Source organism: Megalops cyprinoides, chromosome 2 (assembly GCF_013368585.1).
Source record: "Megalops cyprinoides isolate fMegCyp1 chromosome 2, fMegCyp1.pri, whole genome shotgun sequence".
Taxonomy (NCBI): Eukaryota; Metazoa; Chordata; class Actinopteri; order Elopiformes; family Megalopidae; genus Megalops; species Megalops cyprinoides.
The window spans coordinates 58,685,152-58,710,330 of record NC_050584.1 but is presented as its reverse complement, the minus strand read 5'-3'; the positions used below and the strand labels follow the sequence as shown (position 1 = coordinate 58,710,330).

General features: G+C 39.4%; 1 protein-coding gene across 1 annotated transcript in view; it reads left to right on the top strand.

Moving 5' to 3' along the window:
* Positions 1-18,606: 18,606 nt before the first annotated feature.
* The window catches only part of adarb2 (adenosine deaminase RNA specific B2 (inactive)), a 134,236-nt gene continuing 127,663 nt past the window's right edge, over positions 18,607-25,179 (top strand). The window contains exon 1 of the mRNA XM_036521280.1: positions 18,607-18,995. Within this exon, the coding sequence (XP_036377173.1) occupies positions 18,893-18,995 (103 nt within the window). The 5' untranslated portion in view covers positions 18,607-18,892. The remainder of the gene's footprint in view (positions 18,996-25,179) is intronic.

The following is a 25,179-nucleotide window of genomic DNA, read 5'->3' as shown; positions in this document are numbered from 1 at the left end:
CTCTATAGCAAATAAAAACTGATTGATTCATTCATTTATTCATCCACAGCAGGAAGAGAAGGACACGAAAAAGAAAAACTAGAAAAACTGTATGGGATCAGGATTTTGTCTGGAGAAATGGAAACGCAGAAGGTCATAGACAGTAGGTGCAGCAGCAGCACAACCAGCACACCCAGTTAGGTCACATGGTCGAAACAAGCAGAGCCACAACCCAAGCAGGAGTTAGAGATAAGAAAGAAATTGAGTGGTTGTATGTGGTATGTAAAAGCTGATGAGAATTTTTAAAACAGTGGTGTTAATAGGCCACATAACATAAGAATCTACAGGATGTGGTGTGGAGAAAGTCCTGGAAGTCCTGTAGTCCTGTATACATCAACCTGATGTAAACATTTACGTTGCACGAGACATTTTTTTTTTTTCCACTTTGACACACCAAACAGATTAACATGTCTAACACGCAGAATTTAAGTAAGTTTGAGATTGTGTGCTTTGTCTTGTAAAAAGTTTTGTGGAAAAAGTAACACTTTATCTCAAAGTTTAGGACAAAGTACACAAAGATTGAATCTAAGTCTTTCAACATTTGCATTCTTTTAAAGAATAGAAATGTTGAAAGACTCTGATGCATCAGGGCAATCTGACATTCTTCGTTTTAATTAAAACTTTTGATTTCACAGTTAGGTGCAATGCTTTTTATTCAACAAAAAATTATCCACTCATTCTTTTGAAGAACAGATTTTGAGGGGAGATTTTTTTCTCTCTCGTTCCAAACACATTTTATCACTTTAAATCAGCAAAATACTGAGTACACCAGTCACAGATCTTTTTTTTACCTCCAAATAATCTGATACATTCCTTAAGAATAATCAGGGTAGGTTTAGAGGCATGTGAGGGGGGAAAAAATACATCTTATTTTGTTTTATCTAAAGTCTAGCTTAGACCGCCCATGTCTGTTTAATTTACTGAGGCCAAAAGCTGAAACTTCAAACATGACTTGAGGAGCTGTTGCTTGGCAGGGATGAAAGTACCAGAAGAAAATGAGAGGTGTTGAGTCGAACTTAAAGGATTTAAGTACTGACTTCTGCTTATTAAACTCCGCTTTTGGTCTCGCTGTCCTACTGCTTCAGCACTGACACTGAGACAGGGCTGTGGAAGTGTGCTCCTTTGAAATGGTAATATCACCTCAAGGAGAACTGGTGCCATCCCAGTTTGTGAGGTTCTTATTAGACAGTCTAATAAAAACATGCGTATTGTCATTTTCCATATAAACCAAAGGAAATCATTTCCGAATTAAGCTTGTGGAACTGTTCAGGCATTAGGATCTCAAAACATCATGTGTGTCAAGATTTGTTGCTTCTAAATGAATATCAAGATTTAAAGGGGATGGTGACACTTAAATGAAGTGTTGTTACTTCCTGAAAATAATTGCATACCAACTGTCAAAATATAAATGTTATCACATACTGTTCAAATTGGCTTTTGTATATTTTTCTTAAATGTCATATTTAGTTAATAGATGTTTATAGGTATTATCTGTTTAACCAGATGAATGGGCCCTTCAAATGAAAAATAATTATTGTAGATTTACAGTTACCTTTACCTGCATATAAGTATGGTCATGACATTGGACACATCTCACCAAGTGCTCAGCACTCCTATGTCATGGACTAATTGGGCAGTGTTTTGAGATGTGGGTAACAGACATGGCCTCTGTTACCCACATCTCAAAACACAAGGAGATAGATTTCAACTTTCTGGTTATTTGTTATTTGAATGTGTTTCCACAAGCGCAGCCCTTAACAGAACCAGAGTTCACACATTCATGCTGTTAAAACATTTAATAATGTTTGCTACTACCATCTACTGTTCATAGGAAGAAGTTTTATTTCCCCCTCTGCCTCATATTGAATAGAGTGGGTGTAGGAACACAGCAAACAGTAGATATTGGATTCTTAATGTTAGGCATGTTTTTTTCTGATTGTTTCTTTTGGACTGAGTTGAAATGGTATTAAATATTAATATGAATGGACTTCTGCAAGTACTTTTATGAAATGTCAGACACAATGAAGTCAGATATTTCTACAAGAATAGCGACAGTAAGGTTGCCATAACTACACAATGAGCTCTATGTTAATGTACTGTATGAAACCTGCTGTGTGATGGATCACATATGACACAGAATCTGTGCAATATACAGTATTTAAAAAGCATAGCATATATAGCAATTCCAGTGGTTGTTGCTGATTTCTTGTTTACTTAGATTAATGTGTCTGTTTTCAATTAGATGGTGGCTAGATTTGTTACCAAGGATACCCAGTCTTGTCACGGTGGTTGTTAAATCTCATCTAATACCAATTTGCTGGCAGTGCATCCAAGAAAAAAAAATAAAAAACTGTCATAGTGTACTCCTAGTTGAACAAGTAATCATTATTAACAACCGCTACAAAGAAGAAAAAAGACAGATGACAGATGATGTAAACTGTCATTGTGCAAATGTAACCTGCTGGAAAAAGACTTCTTTAATCATTGAATATAAAGTGTAATTAATTTATATTTTTATCTGATACTTTTTTTTTTTCAGGAATTAGTCTATTTTTTACTTACATACTACGTTTCTACTTTTACTGTTTAAATATTTCATTTTCATGATTTTCATACTAAGATGATAGGATGTATGATAGGAAGAGATGTTCTTGAGGGTGAGAGGGTCAGTCTCACCATCATACCTGTAACTGCTTTGCCCACCTGTGTCATGGGCAACCTGCACGGTGCTATGGCAGCTAATGGGGGAATTGAACTGCAGTCCCATCCCATAATACCCCTTTTCTACTATGCCTTCCCTCAGCTGTCTACTAATGAAGAGATGGACTTTGAAAACGAGTCTGTAAATTGCATCAACTGGTGCTAGGAAGGTAACAGCATGGGCAAGACTCATTTTTATAGGTATGGTTTTGTTTGTTCTAAATATCTGCATACGTATTTGTGCTACACTTGTGCTTCCCATTGCAGGCATATAGGTACTGTATGCTTGTTATGATATTGTTTAGAGGTGATGAGGCCTTTTTTAAAAGCAAAATTAGGCAGAGAAAGGGCAACCTTGGTAGTCTGGGTCTCGGTGCATCCTATCGGACATCGCTGTGGTCAGTCCCTCTCTCGCTCAGCTTTTTACTTTCTCAGCGCCCTCTGGGGTGGACCGGGGGGAGATAGGAGGTCACGTTATCTGCTCCCCCCCCCCTGCGAGAAGTCAGCACCCAGCCAGCACAATGCAGCCGTTCCTTATGCCAACACAGGGCTATCGATTCTCGCTGATTGCATTCTGTGTTTTACAGAAAAGGAGCTCGGATTGTATGGAGGAAGGATCGGAAACGAGGAGAACAATTGTAGGGCATCTCTTCATCTCCTTTAGAAAGAGAAAGTGGAAAATTGCCAAAGCTTGAAAAGAGCTCACAGCGTCCAATGTTACGTTTAAAGGGATGTCACATAACGTTAACCTGATAAACACATGACCAACCCATTATTATTATTGTTATCATTATTATAGAAACACACAGTCTGTTCTTGCTTCTCAAACCCCTCCTTCACAGCTGTTTAACCTCACGATCTCCTGGTGCCTTCTGGGACTTTTTTTCAGGCCATGGTCTCGTCAGAGCCCTGCCGAGACTTTTTATCAGCTGCAGACAGCGGGGCCTCTGATTGGATAAAAGATTGATTACATACTATTCATACAAGACAGGGAGGACAGAGAGGCGGCTTGCAGTCAATGGGATCTTGTAATCAGTGTCAGCATAATGAGGTGCATGCAGAAGGGTTAGTAGAACAGCAGGTTACCCTTAAAGCATGCTCAGAGCCACCGACGGATCCAGCTAAACCAGTCTGTTTTCAGCACCATTGCTGTGCACTGAAAAATAGAAAGAAAGTGCCTGTAGGTAACTGTGGATAAAGGCATTGCTTGGCATTAATTTTTGGCACAAAGTTTGTGACTTAAAAAAGGACTGAAATCCTAATTATTGGCATAAAGTTTATGATTTTAAAAAAGGACTGAAAGCCAGGTCGGCCGTTGCGTTGGAGTACAATTACCTTGGCAAAAAAAGCACTGCTATTCAAATGTTTTTTATTACCCAAAGGCTTTTCAGGCCCTTCAGGTCCTCCTCCCTCTTTTTTTGTGTCAGGTTTTTTGTCAGATGCTTTTAATATGCGAAGTTTGCACCCCTGACCTGACCCTCACCTCCAGTCCAGTTGCTTGGTGACAGATTTGTTGCTTTACAGAATTGCATATTGTCTTTTTAGCCTAGTGTGTTTGTCACTCAAGCAAAGCACGTATTGGCACACATGTATACACACTCTGATTTTTTACTTTGATTAATTCCTGTAATATCTGGCTTCCGCTGTTCTGATTCTGATTTCTGTCAGGTGTTAGAAATGAAAATAGCATATACATGGAGGCAATGTGGTATTATTACATCTATTTACATGAAAAAACACTGTTGAGCATTCTTAGTTCCACTTTGAAAAAACAGTGCTTGTTATTACAGTTTATCAAATTAAAAATTATTTTTTCTTTTGAATTTATACATACGCAGCACAATATATACTGCTATTCAGCATAGCACTTGATTTTCATTGTGTTGGATTGCTAACTTTAACTAGATTTTCACAGTACAATTCAAAAATTGTTGTTTTTAAGCCTAGTATTGTTTAGCAGTTGGTAATACATTTGAGAAGTGACAGGGACATTTCAGAATCAGGAAGTAAAGCATAAAGAATACCGAGCAGAAAGATAAATGATTTATGACAGATTGACCATATGGGAAGAAAATGTGCATTGCCCTCAATCAATACTCTGTCTCCTTGTAGCGCATGTCTTTTAGCCTAAACAAAGGCATGACACGGGGTCATACCACACCTGATATGACATTCTAATTCTAAGTGCTGACTCTGACAGCAACACACAGTCTGTTGCATCTGATTTCTCTGTCAAATCAAGAAAAAAATGATATATTAATGTACAGCCTGTGGTGTAACTATTTACTTTCTGACAGGTGAACCAACTGCTTGTATTTATTTAACAACATAATTATGTACATAATAAGGGCATAATTAATAAGTACTAAGTGAGTCAATGTTTTTTGAAGATAACTTGAAAGTAAATTAAAAATATGAAAGCAGTTCAATATAACTGGGAAAAATTGCAGGTGTTCTTTCAGCTAGCTAGCAATGTGATGACTGAATAATAGGAGTTGTAAAATGCACAGCTTTTTGTGTTTCTTTTATGCACAATGATAATAAATTAATTTTTCATTTTGACTGTTAGCTGCCCCATTACTGCCATGTTATATGCCAATGCTGACTACATTGTTGGCTGACAAATATATCCGTCACAACCATATCACCACTTAATTATTCACCAATGAATTCCACATCAATTAGCTTCAACTTTAGTCCTCACTGTTTTTGTTTTTTTTTGTTTTTTTCAGCGGTAGTTAATAGCTCTGTGGTTTGTACTGGGCTGAATCACAACCCAAGATATGCCAGGGACTGTGAAACTTAATTTAACAACCTGTCTACTGAGTGTGTCAGAATATAATTATCCACACAGATTTGTTTACTATTTACTACTATTTATTCTTTCTTGTTGAAGATGGTCTCAATCATTTGTAATACAGAAAAGTATGAAAAGTGGGATTTTATCTTAATATTTGCTACTGTCCTTTTACTGTCGTTTTCATGCTCTCATAGCTAGTTGCAGGAAAAGCAACCCAGCAACAATGTTAAAGTTGTGATAAAAAATTACCAACCATAAAGTGCACTTCCATTACATTGAATCTGGACCCAAATCCAGCCAACCGGGAAATGGCTGAAGTGGGCCTTTCTGAAGAGAATGTATCAGGTGTGTTCACTGAACAGTACTTATCTTGAAATTTTACTTTCCTTACAAATGTTCAAGTCCACCTGCTACTGCCAGTGTCTTAAAAATTATGTGAATTTTGAAAAATGACTGTTATGCATTAAGATAACTGGTAAAAGTTAGATCCTCAAACGGCCTGGTTTTTATCCCAAAAAGGATATATTTTTACCACATAGGAAGTATAGCAGCTGTGCATTGTTCTCAACCAATAGTCTGTATCCTTCATCATATCATCTTTTTACTTGTATTTTCCAAAGGTGTGCCTACAGTCTGAACAAAGTCATGCCATGAGGGTCATACTGCACTGCATGTCTCTTACAACAAAACACACAGTCTGTTGCAGCTGAGTTCTCTGTCAGATCAAGAAATGTTTTTTTTTTTTTTTTTGGTATTTGATCCAGACAGTTAAGGCATTCATGGACAGAAACAATAACTCTAGTCATCTGTTGGATTAATAAAATGATACACTCAAAAAATCAGAAACAGCTGTGAGGTATCTCAGAGCAACACGTTTTGTTGTCGAATCTGAGTTAAAAAAAAATGTCTCTAGTTTTGGCAACATTAAAAAACAGCATCAGTATTATAATAATAACATATTTTCAGGGCTTTATCTCCAATCCAGATTTTCCAAGATTTAGTACATGTATTTAACATATGGCACATTCACTGGTTGCTGGAAAAAAAAATGTAATTAAAGTTGTGTAATATCTTTCCAAGTGCGCTGCCCTATCTGCAAATCCCATGGAGAGCATTGAGCACCTGATGTTTTATTTATTTTTCCCTTTAATTCCTGGAAGTTGGGAAAAATCCTTAAGCGGTGTCAGGCGGGATATTGGTGATGTAGCTTAACATATTATGTCTGATTCCTCTCCACTTTGAGGCCTTCTCTCAGCACGCAGGAACCTCGCTAAGATTCTGTCGTGCTTAAGGGAAGCAGTTAAGGATTACTGTCGGGGTGGAAAAGAGGCAATTAATCTCGGTCTCCAAAATTTGATATACTGGAATTTCAAGGCCTTTAAGGATCTTTTCAAAGGATGCTCCTCTGTGTGCTAATTTTGTGGCAGCAGGGGGTACATAGAAAGCTTGTTTTGATACAGCCGTTTATGCTGGAGAAATGCGCATAATTCCAATATATCGAAATCTATCCACAGCGTTGTGCATGTTTAGTGACAAATTAACCCGTTAATGAGCGACGAAGTGCGCACTGCAAAAGGTTTGAAAAATTTAAGCTTTCCTTTAGAAACGATTCGTTACAACATCTTCAGTGCTACAGATGAACGGGTGATGGAAGAATGTGCAGAGGGTTTGTACTAACCCCAACCCTAACCCCTACTCTATTACAGTATATTGGCGAGGGACAGTCACAACATAAATTTGTGTTCTGGTGTCATTCCCAGCATTCTCAACTTTTGCCTTGCTGTCGCTGTTGCATTTTTCACGCTAATTCACATAAAGGGATTTCACGACTGTAAAAATATGAAACCAACAGACAATTTTATGTCACGGCACTGCGTTGCCTAAAATCACCGAAGTACGTGCCGGGAAAGATGCGAGTCTCGCAAAAGATTTCTCCTTGCAGCCCTATTGATCCGCTCATAAATGAATGATATCATTAGCGCTCATTCCAGCTGGCATGGCTGAGTCCGGTCACCCCTGTGATGGTCAGTAATATATGTCCTGTAGTGGTAAGCACAGCGTGAAGGAATAAAGGGCCATTCTCCCCCTGGTACTCTGGGGGGCCGTAGAATTTGATGTAATTAGCCAAGCAAGCACAATGGCTAAAAGTGGGCGAGCAAGGTGAAGATGAACCTCTATTCAGCATGTGGCGCACACAGGCCCGTGTCAGGGATCCGTCTTAAGGAATCGGTTTATTCATCTTAAAGGAGGAAATGCTTTCCTCTGACTGGAATCAGGGCTGGTATTCTCATTTGATTATCTGAATGAGTATGTGCAAAGATAAATGCAACTATATCTGGTGGTTAGGAATAGAAAATCTTCCAGTAACTTTTTTTTTTCTCCAGGATTTGACTGGAGGAAAGCTTTGCTGGTTTGCCCTTTGTGTTTCTCCTTGTCTTGTTTTGGTTGTTGTTGTCAGGTTGTAACCACTCCAGTTAATAATGTTTCACTGCCTCAGCCAGAACACAATTGTGCCCCTAAAGACAGCCCCACTCATTTCATCCAAGATACTCAATTGCAAACAGATGGCTTCCCAATAAAGCAGATATTGGCTTTCTACCCGTTTCAGGAACTCAATATCATGGCACATAGGTGTCTCCTTAACACAAAGAAATAAATGAATCAATAAATAATAATCTGAAATCAGGCTTGCATTGCATGATGAAATACAGTATATCTGATATATGTGTATTTTATACTGATCGGTTTCTTGAATAATATATATGTGCTGTTGGTGTTTGCTTGTTTGTTTAATTTGATCACACTGTAACCTTGAATTTCAAATGGATGTATGTGAGGTCTGAGCTGAGTGATTGAATTATTGATTGATTACCTTCATGCTTTGGTGCAGGTCCAGTTTAGCAACAGCATGTTATTTTTGCATCTTACTGTTCCGCTCTCCACCTTGGAGTTTACCAGGGCAACGTTGTCCATTGCATGTGTTCTGGAATTCTGACACGGACGACAACTGCCGTATCTGCAGTATATGAGCATCTACTGATTAGAACTGGCACAGCGAGCTGTGTTACCTGAGGGTCTTCCGGGTATTCCTCTGCTCTTGTCTCAGTGGATATGTTCTAACTTTGCCATGTGAAAGCACAACACAAAGATGTTGTTCTTACATTATATGAGCCAACGTCCTAAAGTTGTTGTTGAATTTCTCCCGGTAAACACAAGAGTCATTTCTTTCTTCTTTTCTCTCCATTCTCTCCTTTACTTTCTCCTTCCCTGTCTTTCCCTGATAAGACACACATTAAAAGGGACACAATGGGCCCATTGTTGAAAACTACCGAGCAGATAATGTTATATGACATTAAGGGCACTAATGCTGCTGCCATTGAGGGAGACAGTTTGATTTAAATAAACCACAGTTCATACACAATAGAACACCAGAATATTTATGAATTTTAAACATGAATACATTATGGCCGTGGCAATACTGCCTCTCATATTATCAACCTTAATATATTAATTACATAACCCTAATACCACACATGTTTAATTTGTTTTGCCATGTCGCCTTCCAAAGACTGCATTGTGTGTGTACCAGTATATATGACTAATAAGATGGTGCACATTGCTTGGAAAAGAAACATGACGTGTTTGGGGAGCTGAACAGAATTTGCTTACCCCTACAAGTCCTATTCACTATACACAAATCTCCCGGAACAATGGTGCACTATAGCGGGTCAAGGAAGTAAAAACTAAATGCATGGTAGTCATTATTAGTGATTCAGAGGGAAGACAGCCACAAGTGCTGTCCGAAAGTGGTGGCAGCCTGGACCACAGATTGTTATAGGCTGTTAGAATGGAAACTGAAAGCACTCTGTCTGTTGCTACTGGGACAGCATGACCATCCAGAAGAGCGTCACCCTCTTTGTCAAGCCCAGTGTGACATTCCTCTGAAATTCTATTGATAGAGTTAGGTTTCCCTAAAACGAGGCAGGTATCTCTGACCTAGAAGGTCAGCTGCTCCTAAATATCACTCTGAGTGAATGTTGTAAAAGGACATGGAGGATATGTTCATTATATATGAACCATCTCAGTACTGTGCACTCTAGCTTTATTATACCAGCTGGACCTACAGTACTGTGATGTGTTTAGACAGAGCTGAGGCCTGATTCCCACAGTGAGTTTCAATGGGGGATGCCAGCTTTTTAAAAACTACTCAATTTTGAATTAATGTCGGCTCCTTCATGCAGCCACAAAGCCAAATGATTTTACAATGCCCTGAACCTGACATAAGGAGTCAATTGTTTCATATTTATGACAACATATTCATATTGTGCTGAACGGCATTCTCAGAAAATGCTATTTCAGAGCTGTCACTTACATCTTTATCTTCTACTTCCAAATACCGAGGTCATGGAAGACAGCTGTGGACTAGACAATTATTTTTTGAGTCCCTCGTGATTAATGACCATGAGCACAACACAAAGAAAATTAAGAACAGTTGTCAGTTAAACCATTTTGCAGACATTAGGCGTGCACTGTGAATTCCATCAATGCCACTCTGCTGTCTGGGACCAAAGAAATGCACTTTGTTAAGGAATGTAAACAATTTAATGCTTAACACTTGTTTGAGAATTTTCATATAAACCTTGCTGGCTATACAAATATGCATAAACATTTTTGAGTTTTGACCATCTGTAAATTTAAGTCAGTAAAAGCTTTTATATGCAGGGAATACATTATAATTAGAATTACTAACTGTACTCATAAAATGGGTAAAATTAATAGGGTTTTTCTATATTATATACTTGTCTATACATGTAATAGACAACTTAATAGATGCATTAAATCTAACCATCACACTGCTTCACATCCACCTTTGAGTAACAAGTTTCAACAAGTTTCACTTCGCTCTGGACGTTCTTTTCCTCTCTATAGCAACTAGAGGACATTAAAGTAGCACAAACAAGCAAAACTTTTGCTTTTGTTGTCAAATCTTCCATAGCAAATGATAAAAAGTCAAATTCACTTCAATTAACTACTAATATTCCTTATTTGCTGTACAAATTAAAATTCACACCTCGTTGCTTTTAGGATCAAAGCTCTAAGTAGTTTTAAGTCCTTGAAAGGTGAGGTGACGCTGCTGACTTTGACAGGTTATAAAGCAGGAAAATATGTATTACAGGAAAATATGATCTCCTGTCCATGCTTGGTGGGCGCATACAGTATGATATCAAATATAGTTCTGGTCAGATCAGACGTATGTCTACTGTTGTGCCTGTGGGCACAGTTGGTGAATCTAGAGTTCTAAAAAGGTCAGACAGCTTTCACTCTCAGCCTTGTTAAGGTGTGAAAGTTCTCCGGTGAGGGAAAAACTTCAGTTATGTTCTCCTTTTTTTCCTCTCTTTTTCTCTCTCTTTTTTTCCTCTCCCCATGTCCATACGGATATAATGGGTGTGTAATGATAAACCGCTGAGTTTTTTTGGGTGAGAGGGAATGGGGAAAGTGGCTGCAGATAACCCGCTGGGATGTGTAAGGTAAAAAAAAAAAAAAAAAAAAAGCCCATGTGGGATTAGGGGCGGCGGAGTGAAATGTCTGCTGTGGAGAGATGAAGGCAGATCTCAGTCGCTGCGGAATCCCCATGTGATGAGCTCAAGCAGCAGATAAGGACACATCAGCCTAATCCCTCCCAGAAAGCTTAAAAGTCAATATCCACACAGAAATAAGGGGGCCCCGTCTCCACCGCTGACCTAGGTGGAGGAGGCTCTGACGGCCGCGAACGTTCTGCCGGAAACAAGTAACAGCCAATCACCTTTGCATTACCGGTGCAGGAGCTTTTAATTATGACAGTGGCAATTAAAGGACTACAGGCCTACTTCAAGCCCTTAGCAATGCTCATGCTTAATAAGCCATATCCTTAGTAAGCTAATGGGCCTTTTGAGGGATCAAGGAGTTGGATGTTGTATAGCTTGTTGGCTGTGCATGTTGGGTAAGGTGTGGATGTCAGTGGCGTGTGCAAAAGTAGATATCGACTGTGCCTCAATGTCTGACCACCAACTTTTTTTGGAGGGGTTTGCCCAGATATTACTGTAATGTGTGGGGAAGAGCCATTTTGCTCTCACAGCTTCACATTACGAATGTGGTAGCAAATGATCAGCACGTGGAGGGCATTACACTGCTTATATTCATACATCTGGATATCTGCTGAGGTAGTTTAGATTAGGCACCTTTCCCAAGGGTACAACAGCAGTGCTTGAATTGAGCCAGTAACCTTTGGGTGACGAGCCCTGCTCCATACCACTATGCCACACTGCTGCCCCTTTCACACGTGCAGTGGTGGTACTTTCCTTCGGTTGCCTGTCCTGGGCTATGTTTGCCATATACGGCCCTAACCACAGTGGGCGTTCCCCAGACTGAGTGGAGTCCCGCCTTCAAAAACTACCACCTCTCTTGTTACTTGCTATTCGAGCCTTCTCTTTGCAGTAGATACACTGTTCATTGTTTATGGATTGTTTATGGATCCAATGTCTTGCTCACCCCCAAAGTGTCTCCCAGCACCTGCCAGAAAGAGGCAATATCATGGAATCTGACAGTTGCCAACAACTGTACGAAGTATGGTTTCTCTTTATTTGGTAAAAAAAAGGATCTTAATCTGTACATCTGGGCTGAATGCCTGAATGGAACAAAATATATTACCAGTTTATTCAAACAAAATTTTTACTTGATTTGTTTGCTCCCTTATTGACAGCACTGAAGTGACATGCTTGTCTACCGGCACAGAGAGCTTTCACACAAGTTGCGCTGATTGGAACATACATTTAAAGTAACTATAAATACACATGTTTTCAATAGGTTATATTGACTGTGAAGTTGGTCATAACACAAATTAGAAAAAAAGGAGAAGGGCGTGGGATCAAAATTGAAATATGGAGAAGTTCTAAGACATTTAAGACATCTGTTCCACTCTTACGCCATCTGAATAGAAATCAGATTGAACCTAACATTTCCATTCAAGCCTTTACCACATGGACTGCAGTCAGAAACCTTAAGTGCCATTCTGCATGCACCAAAAAATTAGTAATTGAAATTGACCAGAGTTGTCGAGTGTTCGTTTCTGTTGAAGTACAAAATGCTACTGTATTTTATGTATTTGCATTAATGATGAACATCTATTACAGTTAAGACCGCTGTTTGTTCTTCTTTCCCTGGATTTTTATTGCGGACCAGCACCACTGAAACTGAAAGCCCAGTTTGTCAAGTGGCATTACAGGGATGATGCTCAAAGGATGAATTGCTGTATGGCCCTAAATAAACAATTGATTACTGTTCATGCATTAACTCGAGCGCAAGGATGGAGGACTGAATTTTCATAATGTAATCAGGATTACTCTGAGGGCAATAATGACTACAAAACGAGCGAGGACTGAGAACATGCAATATTATATTGGCAAATGGGGAGACAAAAAGTGTGTACCATTTTTAAATTTGTCCTTAATTATCATATTTTATTCAGATTTACAACTAATTTGATCAAGATCCGTTTCCTCATTTAATGTTCAACAACATTTCGGGGAAATTCATGAAGAATTTGCATGAATGTCTGCTATATGGAGTAGACATTATGTACTATGCATTCATAAGTCACTCTTTTTGACATCTTAGGACATGTGGATCCATAATAATGCCTGTCTGTCTCTTATAATATGTAATATTGTTGGATACAAAGAGACACTATCACTGCGTTTATTATGCATTGTAATGCATGCATAATGTATTATCTGTCAACTATAATGTATTATGAATACAGTCATAATGCATTATATACAGGTGCCTTCAAGAAAGATACATCTCCAAAAGAGAACCTCTGAGAGAAAAGGAAGGGAAGTACCACAGATGCCTCTAGCTCCCAGTGTAGCTGTCAATGTGTCAACAAATGCAAAATTGCTTTACCTCAGGGAGTATGTTAAATAAATACCATAGCCCTCTAGACCCTTAGATGAAATAAAAATGATCAAGTCATTATGCATAACTGATCTGTCATCAAAGATATATTATAGCTTAGCATGAGGAGATAACTACATACATCACTATAACTACATAAATACTACATAACAATACAATATTTGAGGCACATACCCAATGAATGTGGATATGTATACAGCATATATATTCAGTGTATGTATACAAATGCATGCAGACATACACTGCAGACAGCAGCAGATACATATACACAAAACATGCATTTGTGTTCATTTCATTTAAATGTACAACCAGCCTGGAAGCAAACGGTTTTATAACTAGAATTAGGGCAACTCCTTTTTTCCTGAATAAGAAAGTGAGACATCCCCAATTTACTCTGAGACTGTGGAATGTAAATAGTGATCATTGGAGTGACAGGATAATTTAAGTAACCTTTTCATTAAATGCAGTGTACAATAAATCATTTTCTTTCTAAAAAAAATTGTACACTGAAAGATTACAATACAGTTCTGTGACAATTACCGCATTATGTTAAAAAAAAATCAGTGAGTCCCATGGGAGGACGCCTGAAGAAGTAGTGCTAAGAGAAATATATGACAAAAATGATAGGATTGTGAAAATAAGCATTAGAAATTATGAAAAGGCTGTGGAAAATATGAAGCGTGATCCTTTTTAACGTGAAAGAAACTCTCCTGTTAATAAGCTGTGCACACCAATTTTGATCCTGCCCCCTCTCTTATTCAGCCCTATGACCTGTGTCATGAAGAGAGATCAAGACAGCTTGTAGAAAAAAAAAAATATATAAGAAAAAACAATTCTATTTTTTTTAACATGCAAGCTGAAATACTGCAAGCGTAGTGCCAGATGAAATAAAAAATAAAAACTCCCTTCTGCTGCAAATATGTGTTGTGTAATATTCTGTATCCTGGATGTTTGCTGTTCTCAAATGATAGCTCTGTACACGCTGCTTTTTGTACATCAAAACCTTTCCTAAAACACATGCCCACATATTCTGGCATAGCTGGCTACTTTACAAATAATATTAATATTTTTAATATCTTAGCAACACTCACTTTATTAAAAATGTTTTTGAGTGAGACTATGCACACTTACCGAAGCCTTGCAAAACACAAATCAATGTTGACCATACAGTGTCAATATGTAACAGCTAACAAGGTCTAACATTTCAAGTTCTGTGTTGTTTGATGGTTCTTTGAAAAGCTATACAACTTGATATTATGCCATTTATGTGTGCCGTGCTGTGGGGTAGTTCCATTGTAATAATGTGTTAAAATGAGGGGGAAGAAACAGTCAAAGTTGTCTTCTGATCGAGTCTTTTGTCCCACAGGGCTTTATTTCCTTCGGTCATTGATCTGACCGTGAGACACTCTGGCCGTGCTGTGAAATTACCCCACTGCACCCCCTGAATCAATGAGCTCTGATGGATCAGATACTGTATTATTATGTATTATTGCCTATTGTCCCAGTGGATGTGAAATAGGTGTCCTGGGTAGTTTACCTCACCAATCTTTAGGGGTTTTTTTGTGGTTTTTCATCCCAACGAGAGAAGCTGCTGTATTTATTACATTACAGGTATCTCAGCTGTTATATTTCTTTTGCATCTTATATTCCATACACCTTAATATATGTACAGTGACATATGTAGGCCATAACATGAACTGCTGATTTGGAATGGGGTAAGTGAAGCACTCTGGGACAATTATTTTATATTAGCAAAAGATCAAATGAAATATGATTGACTGATTCTTTCACTGGTTGGTTTACTTCACAATTACTCAAATGAAATGCTTAGATAATTGTTGAATAGTGAGTTACTGATGAATAATCAGATTTCAAATATCAATTCTGTAACTTTGAGACTAAGTAGATTATTACAGAAATTATATTATGTGTAATGTACACATTCACACAATAAATGTGTGGATTGTTAGGACCTAATATTTATATTGCAGCATTATTGTTCTGATACCTGTTCGAATAATCATGGGAGTGGCTTGAAATCCAATGTACTTGAGTTTGTTAGATATTTTTCCATTGACACATTTTTATTTGAGTGATTGAATGCAATTTGAAATTTCCTGCCATATCAGTGACACAGCAGTGATAATGAAACTTAAGATTCAGCAAATGCATTGTGTACTCCATAATTACAGCATCTTTATTCTCTGCTGTAGATCACAGTTTTATTTTGGGCATGTGCTCAGCAGAAAAGGCTTTTGTTAGGAGGAGAAAAAACTGCACCAAAAAAATCAGCACCACGGACAGCAGGCCCTAGTTCTCCTTAGAAGACAACCAACACAGAATATCTAAGATACCCTAGCATTGTGTCCAGTTAAAAAGGAGTCAGATAACAGGCAATCACCAGTCTTTATACACTGGTAAAATGGGAAAGGACACATTAAATGCTCCTAAAAGCCAACCAGAGAAGTGAAAGGTGAACATTTTTGAATAGTTGGTGAGAAAATATTCACTGTGCATCCAAGCAGTTTCTTCTCATAAACATAGTATTTGGAGCCAAGTCTCTGGGCCGTCATAGTCTGTCTAACAGACAATGTTAAATCACACAGATTACCAAGAAAAAACAACACTGGTATTGCATTTTTTCACAGATTATTGAATGGATGTATAAAAAAACAAAGTGAATTACATTAAAAGAAATCAGAATGAATTCCCTTTCACTTTGTTTTCAGCATTATTATCTGCCTAGATGTCTTTGTATTAGCATGATTATATCATGTTCTTTATTTATGCACTGTGGGTGGCATATATAAAAAAGAACACTCCCAGCTTCCACGGTTACCGCAGCTTCTCAATCTACGGTCCTGCTGTCGTAAAACAGCAAAGCGTTGCGGAAGGAACTGTGCTCCTTCACATATCCCTACAAAGCCCTCTTGGTGACGAAGCGGATAAGCAGTGGAATATGCCGCATTACCTGAACTTATTCAAGTAAGGCACTTCTGCCACTTACAATTACGAAAGACAAGTGCGGGGACACTTCAGGAGTGTAGCATGACCCAGGGGCTTCTACTTGTTCTTCAGTGTTATTTCAACACAGTGCCTGGTGCCCCTCAACAACCCCCCCCCCCCCCCCCCCCCCCCACTTCCAACCCCTCTCCCCGCACCCACCCCACCCCAGCATTGTTATCTGTGAGCGGTTTACACCCTCACACCTTCATTATGTCCAAAGATAGTACCATTGGCAACTTGTCACTTGTATTGATTTCTCTTAAACTGCAATTTACATGGATATTTCTGGGCGTCCTCCGCACGAGCGATGCCCCCTCTCTTCTCACGGACCTGCAGTGCGCTACATCACGGAAATGTCCTCACGGCACAAAAAAGAACACAGCGTGACCTTACTCTCTGACATCACTAAACATGCTCACACAGATGATAAATGGATTGATGTGCGTAATTTACTTATGCCATTGTCTTAGGGAGTCCATCTTCTATTTCAGACTAGGTCTTAAGTTACTTGGAGTGTTCATTATATTGCCTATATTAGGCATAGAGCTATAATGAAAATGATTCACTGCATGGTTGCTGTTTCTGTTTTTATTTATCTATTCATTTGGAGGGGGTATTTTGCTTGCTGTACTGTTACAGTTACTGATTAAAGACACAGTTACGCATTACAATTAAATAGTCAGATATGTGTTACAACTGAAAGTTGTCTTTCAGTCTCAACTGAATCTTTCAGTCTCACCTGATGACACAGTATATCCATGACTCAATGCATTATCATTTAACAATTCCTTGTGTGTGTGTGTGTGTATGTGTATCAACTAAGGTCAACATGTCCCTGCAATGCAGTTTCATTCTTTGTGTTTATTTGTGCATGTGTGATTCTGAGTGAGAGTGGCACTATAGCACATCCACAATACACCTGACCTTGTCCTGCGGAGGTCTGCAGCAGCAGCATGACCAGAAGGAAGAGAAAGTACTAATGCCTTTTGAAAGAGTGCACGTTGTCTTTATACAAAATGCCAAAATGTCATGTTTCTCAAGTTTCCTTTCCCAATGAACTGTCAGAATCTTTTCCCTCTGAATGTGAAGGTCATAAAATGTCAACTTTGACCTCCCTCGCCATGTGTCCATTGTATGTATGAAAGGCAGGCCTGAAGGAGTTCAAATTCAGCTGTTTGGCCCCCCGAGTCCCTTCTATCACCAGCATTAACCTCATTTAAGGCATCCTTGCTGAAGCAGTCCACAACATTATGTGCAGTCATGCCTCTAAAGCCATAATACACTTTGAAGAAAAAAAAAAAACAACCGCACATGTAGCGACAGGCCTCATTTCATTGCGTAGGAAACAAAGCCATTGGGAAGCTGCACTAATAGCCTCTAATGGTAATTATTTGAATATATTGCAACTTGCTGAGGTGGTCCACTGCAGATCTTTAGGGAGACTGACTGTGTCTGATATACCAACTGGTTACTCTGTTGAAGTAGTGTTTTATCATCCCAAGTATTTCTCACTGCTCCCACAGATAATATTTTGTCAGGGGAAGTGATCATCACTTTAGGCAATCTAATCAATTTGGCGGCATTTTGGCTCCATTTGAGTGTAATGCCAACATGCTGCAATAAAGGGTAAAAACAGCAAATATCCTCCTCCTCTTCGTTTCTCTCTCTCGCTCTCTCTCTCTCTCTTTCTCTCTCTCTCTCTCTCTCTCTGTCTCTCTCTCTCACACACATGCACACACATGCTGGGGATGTATAGCAATCCTAGACTGCTGGACAGGTTTCTGACAGAAGTGCAAACACTCATACCTGGAAATACACACAACACAAAGCAGCGCACACTGTTTTCTGTCAGAAGCTGATCTCCACCTCCCTGTCTCTTCTCTTCTTTCAGGACCCAGACATCACTCAGCCGATATGGGAGCTGAGTTTGCAAGCTGGCGGGGGAGGGGGTGCTGGGGTTGGTGGTAGTGGTGGTGATGTCACAGTCTGGAGACAGTCATGATTGGGTCTAATTAGAATTTGCGGCAGCAAATAGATAGGCTTCCTGCATGATTGGATTCAAAGTGGTTGGTGCCAAAAAACGCAGAGGTGCAGAAAGGAGAGGCAGAGCACACAGCCCCGCGTGAAAAAGGCGTCTCTACAGAGAGCTCTCACGCTGTGCCGCTAATACAGTCTCTGCGAGAGGGAGGCTTGCTGGAGTTCGAGAGGTAATTGTGCAGATAGAGCTTGAACAGCGAGAGGTATACCCCTGTAAGAGTTCTAGCCGGAATAAAGAGAAAGAAAATATCAGCGACGACTCCGAGGACTGTCTTAGAACACAAAGTAAAGCGAAACAGCGAAAACAACACGCTTAACAGGTTATTCGATTTCGAACGTTACCCCACTGCTACTTCGATGGCATCAGTTCTTGGAAGCAACACCCGCGCTTCGGGAACTCCGAGCAGCCAACTGAAATGCAAGTTCAAGAGGAGAAGGAGGAGGAGGTCGAAAAGAAAAGGTAAACTTTGTTTATGTTATACATTCTTTAAGGCACGGTTGACCGAGGTCGCGCACACCTTGGGGAGATTCACAGGGGGGGAAGGACATTCACCTGTCACTGCGCAGCAACATTGAGGTCAGTCTTACACTGGAAATGTCCCACATTCGCATTGGAATAATCTGCTACATTCATAAATGTTTAAATCAGTACGTTGCGCTTTTTAACACGACTGTATTTAGCAGAGCCATTATTTAAAACTGGGAAGATGACTTTTGTGTTAGAAGGGCTTTGCGTCACACCGTCATCTCCGCAACAAAAGTTTAAATATGTCGTTGAAAAAGCGCAGCCTTAAATCGTTGCGAAGTGAAGTCGCGATACACAGGTATAATAAAGGAATTCTTCTCAGCGGGATGCTGTTTTATTAGCCGTGTGACAAAGACTCCAAGAGTATCCTAAGTGCGTGAATTATTTGCAACCCACGTCCACACGTATTTGTATCCCTTTACCTTGTGAAAGTGTACTCAAACACGATCGCACAGATTGTCTTTAATTATAAAGGTCAGAGCATTCTTCGATGACGTTAAGGTTTGCCGAACCCCCTGGTTCCTCTTCTTGACAACATTTAATGTATTACCTTAGCTAGTAGCAAAGGTTACTTCCTCTGCTCACCATTTTCTATATAGTTAGGCTACTTTTCATATTGCATGTTATTGTCTTCGTGCATGTTACATGCGCGCTCTGAGGTGGATGCGGGTTCTGTTAATGTACCGCACGTGCTTTTCTTGACCAGATGTTTATATGTATAAGGGTTAATTAGTATTGTTAGTACTTTGCACTCTCGGGAAGGTGCCGTTAAACAACGACGTCTCACGAATGCCTACTTTAATTACAGCTTATAGGGTAATACTGCAGTTCAAACAGAAGCCTGTTAGTGGCTATTGTATGGAATAGAAAACTTACCATAAAGGGAACACGTACAGTATTTTCGGTATTCGATTATTCATCATTCGGTTACATACTTATTGAATATACTGTATCCAGACTATATAAAAATACAGTGTGTGATATTGTTTCACTTTTTGGGGGAGCATCAACCAACAGCTTACAGCTTGTAAATTACTACTCAAGCTAAATCATCTAATGGTTACTCTGTAGAGTCAAGTTTCAAATGTTTTAACTGATACTGTGCTTTGGAATTACAGTTGTTGTAAAAGCACAGCCAAATTCCCACGCTCAGTTATATTACTTTATTAAGAACATTACCCCTGGGAGTTTTTGATGGATACTTATATATAGAACATGACATCCCAGTAATCAGCTCAGTATCCACATTAAAATATATTTTGTGCTGTTTGAAACACTATTCTTCATACCTCCTCCACTTAATTTATAGAAATAATGTTCAGTCATTGATTGTCATGTAAGGACTGTGTTGAATTCCATATGTTGAAATTATTTTTAGCACCTTTTTTGTACTTAGTTTCCTTGCAGTCACACTTAAATATTCATTTTCTGTTACTGAGGAACAGACTTGATTTTGAGTGGGTGACACACAGTGCCATCAACCAAGAAATGAAAAATATAGACATAAAAAAGAAAAAAATGCATAAAAAGAAAAGGGTATAATCGCACAGTGTGGCAGTGAAAAGCAAGGAAAACCCTTGTGAAATAATATAGTCTGATATCTTGAGACAATTACTATTTAACAAATATGTCACACGTGTAGGTGTCGAGACATGTGCCATTGGATTTATCAAGAGTGTGGTATTTAATTTTATCCACCCATTGTGCTCAGATTGCAACTTAGGCTGCTTCGACATTTGTTTTACCCGGTTGTGCACTGATGTGATCTGGCTAAATTCATTTCCCTATTGGATTGTGTCGGTGTAATGCCCTTGTTCTACAGTAAATGTTCAACAATGTCAGGGCATGAGTGATTTGCGCACCTGCCACAAACAAAGGCAATGCACAGTTCGTACCCCCAGCTCGTCCATGGCAACTCTGAACAACAGAATGTGACATAACGTTTTTCTGCAACACATTTGCCGACGGAATGCCTCCATCTTGATATCCTGGTCGCCCGCTTTTCCTCAGTTTTTTCTCCCCACGTTCCTCAATTACACAGGCCGCAATTTAGTGTGGTTTGGCAAGGCTCAGAAAGAACGGTTGACCTGAAAGCGCAGCGTTAAAGGGGATGGCCAGAATGGGAACTTGTTGCCATGGCGGAAATTTTTTTTTTTTTTGCCCGTCAGCCCAGGAGGATCCGCCCTGAGTCCGGGTGAGCCTGACCTGGGAGCCGAGGTGCAGATAGGAGCATAGGCAGGCTGGAGAGGTACAACAGAAGCACCCCAGGTGGATACTTGCAGTGGGATTATTAGCTAAGAAATGAAATTTCATGAAAAATTAATGGAATAGAAAAATTGCACAGGGGCCGAAGGTAGGGAGCCATTCCGGCTCTTCATCTTCCTGCAGTGCCAAAATAATAAATGAGCGCGTTTCATCTCGGCTGGGTTCAGGGACACGGCTCCTTTTTCCGTGACAAGTTTGTGTCGTACGTTAAGGCCCGCTCGGCTTATCGCGCCGCCTGACAGCTACAGGGGCAGGACTGGATTTGCTGATAAAATTTAATTGATCGGACCTTTTGCTGTCAGTCACTTTGTTTCCCCCCTCGTCTTCCTCTGTGGCTCTCTGTTTGGAGTGTGCAGATTCTTTCTCTCCTCACCTTTTATTCCCGTTAATCTTTCATTCCTGTCACCTGTTCATCCTGCAGTCTGATTTTGATTGCGATCTGTGTAATGACTGCCTTTTAAATTGTATCAGTGTCATTAATTGTCAAAACTTGAATTCAGAATTTAAAAAAAAAAGCTTAATTCTGGAATGTTTCTTGGTAGTTAATATTAGATGTGATTGGCTCCTGGCTATAGGGCAAAGCTATGTGAATCCAATTGAAAAGCCTTAATAAGCATGACAATTTGCACCGTAATGTTTTTTTTTTAATACATGAGTGAATTATGTGATGTCATGTTAAATGCTACGGTCCGTTGAACAGTCCCATTTTGTGTTTTGTGCCATTCCAGTGAATACACAAGACAAAGCTAACTAGATAAATTTAACTGTTAAACTCTTCAGCAAAACCCTTTGCTGCCAGCACACAGTGTTATGTATATGGTACCAGTATCTACAAGTAACTTGTGCAGGGTAGTCATTTTCAGGACAGATTATATGGTAGCTGTAAAACAGTACTTTGGAAAGGCAAGTCTCCATGAAATGTTGGGATGTTTGTGAAAAAGATAAATGATAAACATAATATATTGACTATTATCCGCCTTAATAATGTTTATTTCAAGTAGCACTTTTTTGCATCATTTGAACTCTTTAAGTTAAGAGCACCCTAGTTTGGAAACCACTGATTACCATCAAAAACAAACAAAAAAGATGTATGTGAATTGCAGTTACGCTTACACTGATCTCAGTAGATGTGAATGAAACAGTGAATTGCAAGAGAAACCCAGATGAAAACAATGACTGAAAAAAAAAATGGATTCATTTTGTTATGTAAGTTTCTTTTCTCTTTTTTTGCATCGTCTAACATGTCATGATGTTTTTATAATTGGAAAGCCTTTTAGTCATTTATTTCAATGTTGAATGAAGTAGAGAGGAAACATTAACCTTATTAAACTTTGTATAGACATGAATATTTGAAAAAACAATTTTCTCAACAGTTCACAGTTTACAAGAAATTTCCTATAGATAAATTAAGCATTCCCGCAGCTTGCAGTATTAATAACCAAGCAATTGAGACACAAAAGACAATGCATATGATATTGTGCTGAGGCAAAATTATTGTCATAATGGAAATGACAGAATTGGTTACACAACATTAGGCTCTGCATATGAGTATCAGACAACGCGTGCCACTCATTGGTGAGAGACTGTCTTGAAACCATCATGTCGTATTTTAAAACAGCCAATTCTCAGTATTGCTGATTCAGTTTGATACCGCTGTACTCAGGCGGCAGGTGTGGAAATGGTTGAAGTTACCAACTCCCGAATGTGCTCATCCTGCCCATTGTACTGTTCAATTCATGAAAAAGAGCCTATACAAAATGTACTCAGACCAGCCTAGATATGTTTACACTGTAATCTCAGCACCTGCTGTTAATGAATGGTAATGGGAACGAAGTCCTATTCAATATTTTACCTGGACGATGGTGGTGCCTGTACATGTATTGTTGCCATTGTCAGAATTATGTCAACCGTGGTCACACTTAATTAGAATTGGATAAAGACACAAGGCTTCCATTATGAAACTATGAAGATAAAAGTCCTTGGCACAAAAGAATAGTTACCATCCTCAGTGTATTTTTTTTTTCCAGAAATTATATTGTTCTTCTTTCATCCAGAGTCTAAAAGTATGTAAATATATAAATGCAAGTTTCCATCATCTGACTGTTTTAACAGTTTTTTTCCCCAATAATGGAGATGAAACCATAATTCTCTGTGTGCTGCTCTAATACATATTCATCATCTTGTAAGCTCAGACAATTATTTTTATAGTCCTCTTGGCAACGGGGCAATGTTTTAGGATTACATAGACATGGTATTTGACCGACTAATCCGCAGCAAATGATGCAGATTATTTTATGATGGGACCTCTGGTGAAACCTATGTGTATAGTCAAAGGATGTAAGCAGATTTTTCCTGTTGATTTCATTAGATGTTCATGTGCCATTGTTCTTTTTTGGACAGCAGACCAACAATAGCGGTAAAGTGCATATGAAAAACAATAAGGATTAGGACTCAGAAACTAGGGCAGTAATTTTCCATAGACAACATGGAATTTCACTGTTGTGACCTACTCTGCAGACATACATATTTCTGCAATTTAAAAAAAAAAAACATGTATTTTCCTAGTGTAAGATTTAAAGATTTTTTTCATCAAGTTACAGTGATCAGTACTATTATAAACTGCTCGCTGTGTTTGCGTCTTTACAGCAAGCTATACACACAACCCACATTAGTATCGTTTTGCTGGCATGCATCTTATGAATGACTTTCCTCCTGTGCGTCATTCGTCAACTGGAAAGAAAAAGAAAATAATCTCAGAAAATACATTGACCGCCATTACATCATTAACACAATCAGTCTGGAAATCATACTGTGTATTTTTCTCTGCTTTAATTAATCACAGCGCAGTGATTTACTGCAGAGGCCTGCGGGGGCCTCAGTGCACTCTCATCAGCAAAGGACGAACGCCATGCATCCGCTTCCGAAAAATAAGACGTTCTGTCTGTGACAGATTACAGAGCCAACATAAATCCGTGTGTAACGCAAATGTGAAACATTACACTCGTGCGGATCAGATCCGCAGCTCTCGGTGCACACAGGAAGCCATTCCCGCTGGCAACGTTGTAATGTTTAAAAAAAAATAGATTACAGTGGATTACTCTTTATGATGCATAGTTTTCAACTAACAGTGACCTCTTTGTAGGCTTTGTAGGCAACGACATGTTTAATATGTGGTTGTGTTTGCATGTGTTCCACCGTGCTAATTTAGTTTCTCTCTACAGTGGCTTTAGAGATTTAGCCAAGGTGGAAATAAATACATTTTTTTTTTTTTTACTTAAGAGGGCGTTGAAAGCGCAAGCTATCCCCTCCTTTAAATGTTTTTAGTTTTACTTTTTAGGCTTCACCCAACGATGCATCAGAACGCTGGCGGGAAGTCAGGAGCTGTCTCCAAGTGTCACGTAATTTATGTAGCAATTACTGTTTACGCACTCCCATAGTGAAGGGCTTCCTAAGCCTGCCAGATCCAGGTCAACATACTTCCAGTCAGTTGCACAGCAGTCTGATCAAAAAACCATTAGTGGATCAGATGTGTGGCTTCTGCTAGGGGAGGGAAGAAAAACAACACTTCCACCACGGCCGCTAAACAAGCAGCCGGGAGAGCCGGGGGGGGGGGGGGGGGTGGGGGGGATGGGGGGTACCTCGTCCCTCAGCGGTACAAAACGGCAAAACTGTTTTCCAGAAAACGCCAAGGGAGTGGGGAGGCGCGAGCCGCCCGGCTCAGATTTCTCCTGGGCCGCGGCGACACCGCGGTCCGCTGGTGTGAAAGGCAGCGACCAATCCGTCACCAGTTTGTCATTGACGGATGGAGGGATTCGGAGAGGCGTCCGTAGGTGGACTCATGCGTTTGTGTGCA